At 41.7% G+C, this 14,589-nt stretch overlaps 1 protein-coding gene across 2 annotated transcripts; it reads left to right on the top strand.

The window, feature by feature from the left end:
- Nucleotides 1–6,882: 6,882 nt before the first annotated feature.
- On the top strand, nt 6,883–14,366 carry NGDN (neuroguidin). 2 transcript variants are annotated; one of them, XM_052646892.1, is made up of 11 exons: nt 6,883–6,962; nt 7,305–7,364; nt 8,198–8,269; nt 11,050–11,187; nt 11,797–11,881; nt 11,966–12,018; nt 12,270–12,393; nt 12,482–12,650; nt 13,392–13,548; nt 13,689–13,746; nt 14,196–14,366. In XM_052646892.1, the coding sequence occupies exons 1-11, from the start codon at nt 6,951–6,953 to the stop codon at nt 14,213–14,215; spliced, it is 948 nt and encodes a 315-aa protein (XP_052502852.1). In that variant the 5' UTR covers nt 6,883–6,950; the 3' UTR covers nt 14,216–14,366. The 2 variants fall into 2 exon arrangements, with proteins under 2 accessions (XP_052502852.1, XP_052502853.1); XM_052646893.1 differs by lacking the exons at nt 6,883–6,962; nt 7,305–7,364 and adding an exon at nt 9,314–9,377 and having other exon boundaries at nt 8,203–8,269.
- Nucleotides 14,367–14,589: the final 223 nt, after the last annotated feature.

Here is a 14,589-nt window from a genome sequence, read left to right as displayed (position 1 = left end):
TACTGGCCCCAGATTGTCCCAATTTAGCTCTTCACTTCCTGGTCTGACTGGTTCTCCATAGCACCTTCACCCCAGGCTGGACCTTCCCACCTCTCTAATGTTGTTGGAACTTCTCCTGCCTGCCCTCTCCAAGCACTGCTCAGTGGCTCTTCTTTTAAAACAACAACAAAAAAACCTATTCCACTATTAATAGAGAAATCACCAACAATATATCCAAGAATCATTTAAAAACATCATTCACTTGTGAAGCCCATAATAAATTATAATCTACTTATACATACATTGTTTCAGTAGATTCTCAAAAGTGAGTAGCATATTGATATTTTTTCCATTTTCAAATGTGGAAATTCAAGTTTTTAAAGGCCTAAATAGCTCTGATTAAAGATTCAGCAATATTACAATATATATAACTAACAAAAATGTTAATGGAATGTATGAGATTCTCTGATGGTTCTTTCTAATCTGCATTTTTAATTGAAGTATAATTGATTTACAATGTCATGTTAGTTTCAGGTGTATATCACAGTGATTCAATAATAAATATATACACAAACATAATCTATACTTGTATAGATTAATAGAAAATATTGAGTATAGTTTCTTGTGCTTTACAGTAGGTCTTTGTTATCTGTTTTGTATATAGTAGTCTCAGTGGTTCTTCTATGAACGTACTTTTCAGTTCAGCAGGGCTGTTCCTGAAACACAAACAAAACTTTGTTGAAACTATGCAAGTACAGAAATGACACACAAGATCTCCTACACAGTCACATTCAGTTCAGTTCAGTTCAGTTCAGTTCAGTTGCTCAGTCGTGTCCAGCTCTTTGCGATCCCATGAATTGCAGCACACCAGGCCTCCCTGTCCATCACCAACTCCCGGAGTTCACTCAAACTCACGTTCATCGAGTCAGTGATGCCATCCAGCCATCTCATCCTCTGTTGTCCCCTTCTCCTCCTGCCCACAATCCCTCCCAGCATCAGAGACTTTTCCAATGAGTCAACTCTTCGCATGAGGTGGCCAAAGTACTGGAGTTTCAGCTTCAGCATCATTCCTTCCAAAGAACACCCAGGATTGATCTTTAGAATGGACTGGTTGGATCTCCTTGCAGTCCAAGGGACTCTCAAGAGTCTTCTCCAACATCACAGTTCGAAAGCATCAATTCTTCGGCGCTCAGCTTTCTTCCTAGTCCAACTCTCACATACATACGTGACCACAGGAAAAACCACAGCCTTGATTAGACGGACCTTTGTTGGCAGAGTAATGTCTCTGCTTTTCAATATGCTGTCTAGGTTGGCCATAACTTTTCTTCCAAGGAGTAAGCATCTTTTAATTTCATGGCTGCAGTCACCATCTGCAGTGATTTTGGAGCCCCCCAAAATAAGGTCTGACACTGTTTCCACTGTTTCCCCATCTATTTCCCATGAAGTGATGGGACCGGATGCCATGATCTTCGTTTTCTGAATGTTGAGGTTTAAGGCAACTTTTTCACTCTCCTCTTTCACTTTCATCAAGAGGCTTTTTAGTTCCTCTTCCCTTTCTGCCATAAGGGTGGTGTCAACTGCATATATGAGGTGACTGATATTTCTCCTGGCAATCTTGATTCCAGCTTGTGCTTCTTCTAGCCCAGCGTTTTTCATGATGTACTCTGCATAGAAGTTAAATAAGCAGGGTGACAATACGCAGCCTTGACGTACTCCTTTTCCTATTTGGAACCAGTCTGTTGTTCCATGTCCAGTGCTTACTGTTGCTTCCTGACCTGCATATAGGTTTCACATTAACTATTTTTAATTCTCAACTTCTTTCCAAGGTGTGCTTGTGTTTCTATTTTATATATACATTCAAAAATACATATATAGCATATAGGGCTGCTATGCGTACATACAGTATGTACATAAGCATGCTCTGCTGCTGCTAAGTCGCTTCAGTCGTGTCAGACTCTGTGCGACCCCATAGATGGCAGCCTACCGGGCTCCTCCATCCCTGGGATTCTCCAGGCAAGAGTACTGGAGTGGGTGGCCATTGCCTATCATGCTCTAGCCATCAGAATTCCATATTTCTGCAATCTTAGATTTTTAAATTTTTATGACTGCAGACATTCCACTACTATCTATCAAATGGAGATAATATTTCCCACCTTATGGGTTTATTATGAGTATTAAATAACAAGTTAAAACAGAGACACTCAACCTTGACCATGTTGCAGAATCATACTTCTTTAATAAGAAGGCTTATTAAAATACTGTGTCTTAGGCCTGGCCTCAGAGATCTGATTCAGTAGGACAGGGTGGGGGGCCTGAATTTTTATTCCAGATGCTACTAGATCAAGGACCACACTTTGAAAAACCATCAAATTAGTATGTGTAAAGTGTTCAGAATAATGTCTTGCATAGAATAAGCACTCAGTGAAAACTGAAAGTGAAATTTAGTCACTCAGTTGTGTCTGACTCTTTGCGACCCCGTGGACTGTAGGCCGCCAGGCTCCTGTTCACAGAATTCACCAGGCAAGAATACTGGAGTGGGTTGCCATTTCCATCTCCAGGGGGATCTTCCCAACCCAGGGATCAAACTCCTGCATTGCAGGCAAATTCTTTATGGTCTGAGCCACCAGGGAAGGATAAGCACTCATTAAATGGAGCTGTTTGCTATTTCTGAGATAATATAAACTCCCCCAGTGGCTCAGATGGTAAAGAATTTGCCTGCCAACGCAGGAGCCAAGGGTTTGATCCCTGGGTTGGTCGAGAAGATCCCCTGGAGAAGGAAATGTCAACCCACTCCAGTATTCTTGCCTGGAGAATTCCATGGACAGAGCAACCTGGTGGGCTACAGAGATAATATAAGAAATTTTACTTATTTGATATTTAGATTGCCTATAGTATTATAACATATTTATTGAGACATAACTCATATACCATAAAATTCACCTTTTTACAGTGTACAATTCAGTTGTTTTAGTATATTCATAGTTTGGTAACCATCATCACTACCTAACTTTAGAACATTTTTATCACCTCAAAAAGAATCCCACTTCCATTAACAATCACTCTCTAATCCTTTGCAGGTTTTTGAACTTATAATGTCTCTGTAAACATATATACATAGTTTCTTTTTTTTTTTGAAATATTTTCTCAGAACAAATTCAAAGAAATAGATTTTTGAATCAATGAACTTGTGTATTTTCATGTATGATTACTGATTGAGTCATGAAGTGCCCAGATAATAGGTTAAATATTTTTGTCCATGATTTCAAACTATATTACAAAGCTATAGTAGTCCAAACAATATCATAATGGCACAAAAACAAAGACATAGATCAATGGGATAGAATAGAGAGGCTAGAAATAAAACCACACTTGTTTGGTCAATTAATTTACTACAATAGGGAAAGGACAGTCTCTTCAATAAATGATGTTACCAAAACTAATCAGCTACACCCAAAAGAATGAAACTAGACTCTTATTTTATACTATACACAAAATAGCTCAAAATGGATTAAAGACCTGAATGGAAGACCTGAAACCTTAAAAATTTTAGAAGAAAACATAGGCAGTAAGCTTCTTAACAGCAGTCTTGACAAGGAATTTTTTGAATCTGACAACAAAAAATAAAGGCAATAAAACAAAAATAAACAAGTGGGATTACAAGCTAAGAAGCTCTGGATGGTAAAGGAAGCCAACAACAAAATGAGAAGGCAACCTATAGGATGGGAGAAAATATTTGCTAATCATATATCTGATAATAACAAAAAATTACCTGATTAAAAAATGGGCTGAGGATCTGAATAGTTCATAAATTCATGTTGAAATGGAAAAATTTTCCTAATACAAATCTTGATAAATGGTATAAAAACTATTGGTTAATTGAGTAGGAGGAACTAAAGAGCCTCTTGATGAAGGTGAAAGAGGGGAGTGAATTTGCAGGTAGGTGGGGCTCCTGCTCCACACCACCCAGACTTGGGCTTCATCCTACTCAGGGTCTAGCTCAGGGTCAGGTGAGTGGAGACCTGTTCTGTTATCAAAATAAATGTCACCACAATTAGAAAAAAATTTTTTTTAAAAGGAGAGTGAAAAAGCTGGCTTAAAACTCAACATTCAAAAAATGAAGATCATGGCATCCAGTCCCATCACTTCATGGCAAATAGATGGGGAAGCAATGGGAAACAGTGACAGACTTTATTTTCCTGGGCTCCAAAATCACTGCAGATGGTAACTGCAGCCATGAAATGAAAAGACACTTGCTCCTTGGAAGAGAAGCTGTGTTAAACCTAGACAGCAGATTAAAAACCAAAGACATTACTTTGCTGACAAAGGTCCATATAGTCAAAGCTATGGTTTTTCCAGCAGTCATGCATGGATGCGAGAGTTGGACCATAAAGAAAACTGAGTGCTGAAGAACTGATACTTTTGAGCTGTGGTATTGGAGAAGACTCTTGAGAGTCTTTTGGACTGCAAGGAGATCCAACCAGTCCATCCTAGAGGAAATCAGTCCTGAATATTCATTGGAATGACTGATGCTGAAGCTGAAACTCCAATACTTTGGCCATCTGATGTGAAGAGCCAACTCGTTGGAAAATATTTTGATGCTGGGAAACATTGAAGGCAGGAGAAGGGGACAATAGAGGACAAAATGGTTTGATGGCATCACCGACTCAATGGACATGAGTTAGGGCAAACTCCAGGAGATGGTGAAGGACAGGGAAACCAGGCATGCTGCAGTCCATGTGGTTGCAAAGAGTCGGACACAACTGAGTGACTGAAAAACAACTCTTTTATTTATAGATGAAAAGAGTTCAGTTGAGTAGGCTATCAAGCACCTGAGCTTCCACTGGGCCTGAAACAGCAAATAAAGTTAGATGTAGAGGCAAGGGGACTGGATACTTAACTCCTGCCTTCTTCGGGAGTCCAGCAGAAGATTTAGAAACCAGAATTTTCCCACCCTAGTTGCCAAGATCTGGGAGTTATTCATTGTTTACTTTCAGAAGACTGCTCCAAGTCAGCAAATCTAATTTCTAGTCCTAGATCAACTCGACAGTTGTGGGTAACATTCAAGACCATTATTTCCTCTTGCAGTGCTTATTTCCCAAGGCAGACAATGCACATAGTTGCTCAGTCATGTCTGACACTTTGAGACCCCATGGACTGTAGCCTTTTAGGCTCCTCTGTCCATGGAATTTTCCAGGCAAGAGGTGCCATTTCCACTTCCATTTCCAGGGAATCTTTCTGACCCAGGAACGGAACCTGGGTGTCTTGCATTGAACAGTGGATTCTTTACCACTGCGCCACCCAGGAAGTCCAAGGCAGAGGACAGGAATAATTAATACCCAAACAGCTGACTTAACCAGACTGTAAAAAGCAGGAGTTAGCCGACATATTTGAAAGTATTAAGAAAAGATGAAAAAGTTGGCTTAAAACTTAACATTCAGAAAACTAAGATCATGGCATCTGGTCCCATCACTTCATGGCAAATAGATGGGGAAACAGTGGAAACAGTGACAAACTTAATTTTGGGGGGCTCCAAAATCACTGCAGATGGTGACTGCAGCCATGAAATTAAAAGAGGCTTGCTCCTTGGAAGAAAAGCCACGACCAACCTAGACAGCTTATTAAAAAGTAAAGACATTACTTTGCCAACAAAGATCTGTTTGGTCAAAGCTATGGTTTTTCCAGGAGTCATGTATGGTTGTGAGAGTTGGACCATAAAGAAGACTCAGCCCCAAAGAATTGATGCTTTTGAACTGTGGTGTTGGAGAAGACTCTTGAGAGTCCCTTGGACAGCAAGGAGATTCAAGCAGTCCACGCTAAAGGAAATCATTCCTGCATATTCATGGAAGGACTGATGCTGAAGCTGAAACTCCAATACTCTGGCCACCTGATGCAAAGGGCTGACTCATTTGAAAAGACCCTGATGTTGGGAAAGATTGAGCGCAGGAGGAGAAGAGGAGGACAGAGGATGAGATGGTTTGATAGCATCACCGACTCAATGGACATGAGTTTGGGTAAACTCCGGGAGTTGGTGATGGATAGGGAGGCCTGGCGTGCTGCAGTCCATGGGGTCACAAAGAGTTCGACACGACTGAGCGATTGAACTGAACTGAACTGAAGAAAAGATGAGGCAGCGCATAATGAAATACTACGTATGCACAACCTGGGTTTGAATCTGTGTGACCAGAAGCAAGTCATGTAAATCTGAACTGGCTTCTTTTGTCAAACGTCCTCCCCTTCACATCCCCTAACTGGTAGAAGGCGGCAGTGGAGGGGGTCTTTACACGTTGCCCCCAGGTGGTCACCATGCAGGTGAATGTGCTTATCTTCTGTGCCTAAATTCTGGCTCTGGGCTTCTCTGGCTCAACTCTCTTATTTATAGATGAAAAGAGCTCAGAGATCAAATGACTTCTCCAAGATCGTACAAACGCCTTGGGGGTCCATGAAGAATCTAGCACGGCCTGCGTTGGAACACCAGCCTGGAAAGGCGACTCCATAACGTGGCCACCTTCTCAGAGATAAGCTGAGCCCCGTCACCTAGCGGCAGGCTCAGGCAACGCAACGGAAGTGTCTTGAAAAAGACTCCGGGTACTGCGGCATCCAAGAGCCAATACGCTCTCAGTTCGCTCAGTTAACTCCTTTTTCCCATTGGGCCTTTAAAAGTGCCAATCAACCAATTGCCGAGTTTTTACTGGCTTAACTCCACCCATTCTACTCAATCTACGAATCATATGGCTCTTTCCAAGAGCATATTTATATTGGTAAAGCTCCTCCTAAGTCTGACGAGTTTAGCCGGTTCTTCTGTTCCATTGGCTGGATCCGGCCCCTCCTTCCGTACATCCTGTTTGGAGCGGAAATGAGAGAGCCCCTCTTCGTATTGGTTTAGATTTGCAAGCGGCGGTGATCTCGCAAGTCTGTCATGACGACGTCCGCTCTCCGGAAGTACAGTTCCGGAAGGGGCAGGCTCTCTGAAGATGGCGGCTCTGGTGAGTTTCATGTGTTTGTTTCCTTGGCTTGATATTGTGGACGTTTCCTTTCTCCTCGGTGCCTGGAGGCAAATTATTGGCGCGAGGAAAGGATGGTGATAAAAATAGTTCTACCGAGGCGTCCTCCCAGCCACAACCGTAGTAAGGAGACGGGACTGGAGTTAACGCTCCTTTCCAGTAACGTGAGAGGCTGGCCGTCCGTGGGGCGAGGCTGCATGGGCATCGGAGTGGGAAGGCAGGAAGTCTGGGCTGTTTGAAGGAGAGAGGGGACTTTTCCACCCCACACTTTCCGTCTTATGATCCTGAGGAAAGAAATGACTTTTCTTTACTATCCCTTCATAGGAGGTGTTGGAGTCAGACCTGCCAAATGCTGTGGCACTTTTGAAAAACCTCCAGGAGCAGGTGAGTAGTGCCACCCCTTTTGGAATAGATTAGTTGCAAATAGGCTCTGACTTTGTTTGCCTTACCTCTAAAGTTTGGTGATTTGGGGTCATGGGGGTTTCCTGGTGGCTCAGCGGTAAAGAACCCGCCTGCCAATGCAGGAGATGGAGGTTGGATCCCTGGGTAAGGAAGAGCCCTGGGAGAAGGAAATGGCAACCCACTCCTGTATTCTTGTCTGGGAAATGCCATGGACAGAGGAGCCTGGTAGGCTACAGTGCATGGGGTCGAAAATAATTGGATACGACATAGCGACTGAGTACGTATTTGAATGACCAGATACCTTAAGAGCAGGATGATCTAATGAAAACCTTTTCAGGCAGCAATTCAGAGTAATTGATTTCTGCATCCAAAGGAATATAGGAAACTTCAGGACAAAAAAGCATCTGAATCAATTTCCTTTATTCCTATAGATAAGGAAGCCAGTGATGAGAAAGGTGATGTGATTTGCCCTTTGGGTGCCCAGCTGATACACGGTTATATACTAATAGATCTCACATTGCAGGTTGAGCTGCACAAAGGTGCAGTGCACTCATGACCACTTCCCATCCCCATTCCCTACCTCTAGTTTGGTAAGTCAATCTCTTTAAGAAGAGGTTGAAAGTTTTTTCTTCTTTTTGAAGAAGTATCAGCCTCTCCTGTACTTTCCCAGAACTGAAAAGAAGATGATGGTGTACTTTAGGCAGTGTCTCAGATATCAGTATTTTTTAGGTGGCTTGTTTAGATTTTGTCCTTCACAGCTCACAGAGATGACTTGATTGTATTCTGATCAGGGGTTTTATTTGAATTAATTTCAGGTGATGGCTGTCACAGCACAAGTGCAAACTCTGACCAAAAAAGTTCAGGCTAAAGTTTATCGTACAGAGAAGGTAAGACATATTGAAAAGTAAGCATCCCCTGACTTAATATCCTCAACAGCTCTGTCCATTGTCGACTTATTGAGTGTGTGGCCTGTCCTCAGTGCTGGAGCTCTGAAGATGAATAAGATCCAGTTTCCGTGCTGAAGTCTGGTAGAGAAGGCAGGTGAAAGCAATAGGTATAAACAGTAGCAGTCATGGTGAGCGGCCGTGAAAACTGAGGAGTGAAATTAAATGATCAGCAGGGAGCAAAAGGAGTTAGGCGTCTTAGAGGAGGTAGCAGGATTGTGAGGAATAAACAAGGGTCAGAGGGATGGAAAGAAATAGCATGTGCAAAAACACAAAGACCTAACACGTGATGATATTCTGCGAAGGAGGTATGTCACGTAGTGTGCTTTTTGTACATTTTGTGTGTGTTTTGGGGGCAGGGCTAGAAAATATGACTGGAAAAGTAGTCACTCTATGAAGAGCCTTGTAGGCCAACTAAGGAGTTACTGCTGTGTTCATTTAATCCAAAATTTTGCTAATTGGGGGCAAAAAGAGTGCTGCTTGTTAATCTGCGACATACTAAGATACTGTGGATTTAAAGATGTATTCTGACTATGAAAATGATGTGTATCTTAAATACAGTGATTTTCAAATTAAGGTCTTGAAGTTTCCAAGGAAATTATTGGGTGCAGGACAGTATAGAAGGAATCTCTGGATCAGTATAGAAGGAATGAGGGATTTCTGGATCCCTCATCCCTGCTTGAACTGTGTTGCCTGTTTTATGTATTGAACTTTTGTTCAAAAGATGTTATTTAAGCATGACATTCCATAGGTCAGCAGAAGTAATGGAAATCATTATAGTAGGTTAATAAAAGTCAGTGGGGGTTCTTAAAACACGAGATATACAGCAGACTTGTGCTTTAGGAAGATAGCTAAATGAATTTTTAATGTATCTTTTTGCCATTTCTTTCTCTTCGTTCATTTTTGTTCTCTTCCCATTTTTAATCTTAGCTTCTTGTTTTGTTTTTGTCTTATATGCTTGTAACCCATACACGTGTAACTCATAAGCTTGACAATGCCCAAGCGTGTCAGAAGATCCTGTTTCTCACATTCTTGGCTGTCTTTATTCTGGGTATGATGCTTTTATGCATTTTAATGCCTTTTTGAGATGAGCTGCACACATGTGTCTTAGATCACTATATATTTATTCATTGAACAGTTATTTAGTAACTTTGAGAATCAAAGACCTTCATCAGGTGTTTTATAGGCTACAAAGTACATTCCCATCTTATTTGAGTCTCATGTTACATATTATAGATGAGGAGACAAAGGTCATGATTTACCCGATATTTGACTATTGAATGCCTAATTCAAAAGTTGAGCTCAGCTTGTGTGTCTTTGAAGGCTTTGCTGGTCCTCCTATATCATGCTAGTGTTGACCTCAAGCATATTGGTTTACAGATACCCAGGGCTTGGGTGTTGGAGTCAGACTGAGTTTGAATCCCAGCTCTACTCTTATTACTATGTTATCTTAGGCAGAGATTATTTATTTAGCCTGTCTGAAGTAGGTCTTCCAAGGGCTGTGGGCTTTTCCAGTTTTGTTTTATGCAGTCACATTGACTTTTTTTTTCCCCCATAACTATACCTTAAGTCTGCTTACACAAGTTACTTTTTTATTTAAAAGAATGCACTTATATTTTATGATTAGCAAATCATAATACACTGTAATGTAGTACACTTCTTTGGTGGTGGACTGCCCTGTGCAACGTGTGGAATCTTAGTTCCCTGAGCAGGGACTGAACCCGTTCCCCCTACAGTGGAAACGCAGAGTCTTAATCACCAGACCGCCAGGGAAGTCCCTGTAATACATTTTAATTTTTAGACAGTTGAAAAGATACATAAAATCACAAAGAAGAAAATTTTAAAAAATCAGTGTAATCACCATTCTGAGATAGCCACTGGGATACATTTAAAAAGTTTGTTTGTTATAAAAGTAATATGTGCTTGATGGAAAATCACTTTTATAGTATACTCCATTTCTTCCTTTTCCTCATCTCAGTTCCCAGGGGTAGCAGTTGCTAATTGTATTATCTTTATTTTTCTATACGTGTAAAATATGTGTATCATACTTCTCGCCTCCTCAGTTTGAACCACAGTATTCACTCTACGTAGGTAGAAAGTGTGTTGACATAGAACTAAGTCCATGTCACTAGGTATAGATCCTTGTTTTTACCTGTAATGTATAATTTCATCATATGGGGATAAAATCATGTATTCACTATATGTGATATGTATTCACTGTAGTGATTCAGCAGTCACTATAAAATCATGGTGACTGTTTTGGTTAAATTAATTTAAAATTCAGTGCTGTGGAGATATTTTTGATTGTCACAACTTGAGGGGTGGGGTCAGGGGGTGGAGGTCAGGGCTGCTGTTGAATGCCCTCTAGTCCTCCTCTGTTCACTGTAGATGGAACAGTGCTCCACAGCAAAGAATTATCTGTCCCCAGATATCAGTAGCCCTTGAGTTTGAGAAACCTTGCTATAGTGATTTTGGGGGATACTTTATTGATTTTCCTGCTCTTCCTGTCTTCCATAATTCTGTGAGCTTTGCTTCCCTCGTGTTAGCATAATTTTCTCTGTGGCCATTTTAGGTATAGCCACTTTCTTGAGACTACTCTAGATACTTTACATGAACTGCTTGGAAAAAACTTGAACTTGGAAAAAATTATCCTGTTTTCCCTAGGCTCTCTCTCCTCATTCTCTGGTTAAAACTGAATATGCTTCTCTTATGACTCAACTCAGGGTCTCAGCCTTTTGGAAGTAAAAGATCAGCTGTTGCTCATGTACCTTATGGATTTGAGCCATCTCATCCTGGACAAAGCCTCAGGAGGTTCTCTTCAGGGACATCCTGCAGTTTTGAGACTGGTGGAGATTCGCACGGTACAAAGCATTTGGCATCTTATGGGCTCTAAGTTGCTAAATCCTGAACTCCAGGACTGTGGCATGATCGCTCTCATTTAAGTGGTGTTCTCATGTTCCCTGGGTCAGGAAGATCCCCTGGAGAAGGGAATAGCAACCCACTCCATTATTCTTGTCTGGAGAATTCCATGGACAGAGTAACCTGATGAGCTACAGTCCATGGGATTGCAAAGAGTCAGACAGGACTGAGCAACTAACACTTTTATTTATTTATTTATTTCATTTTTCTCATGTTTAATGAGAAAACCAAATGGAGAAAAAGCATTTTTGTTTTCATTTCCTCTACTTTTTGCATATTTTAGGGGCTTTATCTGGCAGCTAAAAGTAGGAACTTTTGGTGTGTGCTTATGGCTCATACAGTAAAGTGTCTGTCTACAATGCGGGAGACCTGGGTTCAATCCTTGGGTCAGGAAGATCCCCTGGAGAAGGAAATGGCAATCCACTCCAGTACTCTTGCCTGGAAAATCCCGTGGACACAGGAGCCTGGTAGGCTACAGTCTATGGGGTCGCAAAGAGTCGGACACGACTGAGCGACTTCACTTCATGTAATGGTATTTAACCACATTTTAGGTTTTGGAAAAGCTTCGTCCTTTGGACCAAAAATTGAAGTATCAGATTGACAAACTGGTCAAGACTGCAGTGACAGGCAGCCTCAGTAAGTAGGGGAAACTGTAAGGTTTTCTGGGGACCATTCAAAAAGTTCCAAGTCTTGTACAATCTCTTGCATTTTATATTGTAGGTGAGAACGACCCACTCCGTTTTAAGCCTCGTCCCAGCAATATGATGAGCAAGGTAAGAGGCTGCAGTACCCTGATTTTCCTGAGGAATCTAAACCTGGGTGAGCCTTGTGGTGCTCCTGGACCTCCTGGGATTTCTCTTATTACTGTTGACTCCCAGCTTGTGCCTAAGAGTGTTGAATGTGAGATTCCCCTTTGTCCCTCTGGTTTGTATTCCCACTTTCCCAGGTACTTCAGCTTTCAATTTCCTTGTCACTTATTTGACTAACTCTTCCTAAGTTTGTGGACATTATGTTCCTCTTATAGTTGAGCTCTGAGGATGAGGAGGAAGATGAAGCAGAAGAAGGCCAGTCTGGGGCTTCAGGGAAGAAATCTGGAAAAGGAACAGCTAAGAAATACGTCCCACCACGCTTGGTTCCAGTTCATTATGGTATGAACTGTGGCTGCTGCTTCCTCTGTGTGAATTGTGTTTCTCTTCTCTGTCCTGGGATAACCCTTGCTGATTTTTAATCACATAGATGAAACAGAAGCTGAGCGGGAGAAGAAGCGCCTAGAACGAGCCAAGAGACGGGCGTTGAGCAGCTCTGTCATTCGTGAGCTAAAGGAGCAGTACTCAGATGCTCCAGAGGAAATCCGAGATGCTCGGCATCCTCATGTTACTCGCCAGAGTCAGGAGGATCAACACAGGTGCATTAGAAGTTGTTTCTATGCTATAGGGACTTGTCCTTTTGTTTTGAATGAATATGATTAATCTGATTCCAAGAGAACCCATGTTATGTAGGAAATGGAGTACTAAACTTGGGTTAATGATTTCTAAGAATTAGAGTTTTGAAGTACATTATGGGGACTAGGGGAAAAATGTTGTTTCCCCACCCCTGCGACCCAAGCTGTTCAAGCTGAGCAAACGCTCCATGGAGAAAAAAATATGCATTGCCACTGACTAAGGCTCTGAAGTTCCGTTTCACTATCCCTGCTCTTTATTTTGTGAAGAAAGCAAGAAAATCAGGTTTTTAGATTAGTTCAGGGAAGAAAAGTAGAAAAGCAATTGTTGAACACAAATTTGTCAACTTTGCCTAGGTGACTCTCTCTATAGTCGATAGATGTCAGTGAGAGGATCCATGTAGGGGATCCTGGTTATGAAGCTGGAATACAAAGAATTTTCATATATAATAATTTAAATATTCCTGTGGATGGGCTGTGAGCTCATTTCTGGGGAGGAGGGACGTTTTAGCACAAAGAGCATTTCATTGAACATTGAGTACTGAGCATATAGAATCACCTCAGCGAATACTGTGGTGACCGGCTATGAGATTTCTTGAGAACTGTCTACGTGATGGCTGAGTAAACACCTGGGCCAGGTTCTTGGCTGCAGCTTTCTGCCTCAGTGGACTGAGCATGCTGGAAACAGTGTCTATGTTTCTCTTGCAGGATTAACTATGAGGAGAGCATGATGGTGCGTTTAAGTGTCAGCAAGCGGGAGAAAGGACGGCGAAAACGAGCAAATGTCATGAGCTCACAGCTTCATTCCCTCACACACTTCAGTGACATCAGTGCTCTGACAGGAGGAACCCCTCATCTTAACGAGGTGAGGTGCTGATCCAGTGGTGGGAGGTGACCTTCATGCTTCAGCTAACTGTATGTGGGCTTATTACCACGAGGAACTTGGAAAGGGACACTAGTATTGAAAGCGCACAGCCATTCCTTCCCTTCTCCGTGCATCTCCAGGATCAAAATCCTACTAAGAAGCGGAAGAAGATACCTAAGAAAGGTCGGAAGAAGAAAGGTGAGTGAATGGCTCAGACCTGGGTGATCAAGCGCAGCGTGGACTTTATAAATTGAGATACCGGCTCTGGGTTTGCCATTCTAGTTCTTACCAACCTCTGTAGTGTATCTTCCATACTGGGCATTAATCTCTTTGGATGTGGGCCTTATTTTTTTCTTTTCCAAGATGAAAATCAGTATCATTCACAAAAGAGACTTCTGGATTCTGTCTCTGAAATCCCCATAGCGCCTGTGCAGGCTTGCTTACGTAAATATAAAAGCATCACTTGAAGGAACTGCTATCCAATGTCAGTTTCCTTCCTCCTTCCCGTCTTTCATCCTGGGAGGATACAGAGCACTGCCGCGGGGACCCACTCCTAAGGAGCCCTTTTCTCTAGATGGTCTTTTTGTCTCTCTCTTCGGTTTTTCTCAACTGTCCTTTGCCTCATTCTTGGTTTCCCTTCCTTTCAGGTTTTCGGAGGCGGCGGTGATTATGGGTGTACATACTTAATTTATTTTTGTCATCCGGGATACTTCTGATTTCATTGTATGTAGGTTTTTTCTTTGGAATTCATTAATCATATACTCTGGACATGTGGAAAGATCTTTATTAATAAAATTGATTTTACTTAACAAATTCAAGCCCCTTTTGCACATGTATTATATGACTGGAATCTCTGGGTGTGGGTATTTTTGGTGAGAGGGTGATGGAAAAGGGAAAGAGGAGATCTTGGGGAGAATAAGAAAATTTGGCTTTATATGGTTTTCTTTGATAAATATGTTCCCCAGAAACTAGAAATTGGCTAGTCAAAAAATATTGAGAGATTAGAGTAGTGTAATACATTCTTTTACCCCCACGTTGCCT

This window comes from Budorcas taxicolor, chromosome 10, assembly GCF_023091745.1.
Source record: "Budorcas taxicolor isolate Tak-1 chromosome 10, Takin1.1, whole genome shotgun sequence".
Classification (NCBI taxonomy): domain Eukaryota; kingdom Metazoa; phylum Chordata; class Mammalia; order Artiodactyla; family Bovidae; genus Budorcas; species Budorcas taxicolor.
Note: the sequence above shows the minus strand (reverse complement) of the source record. Positions and strands in the feature narration are given on the sequence as shown.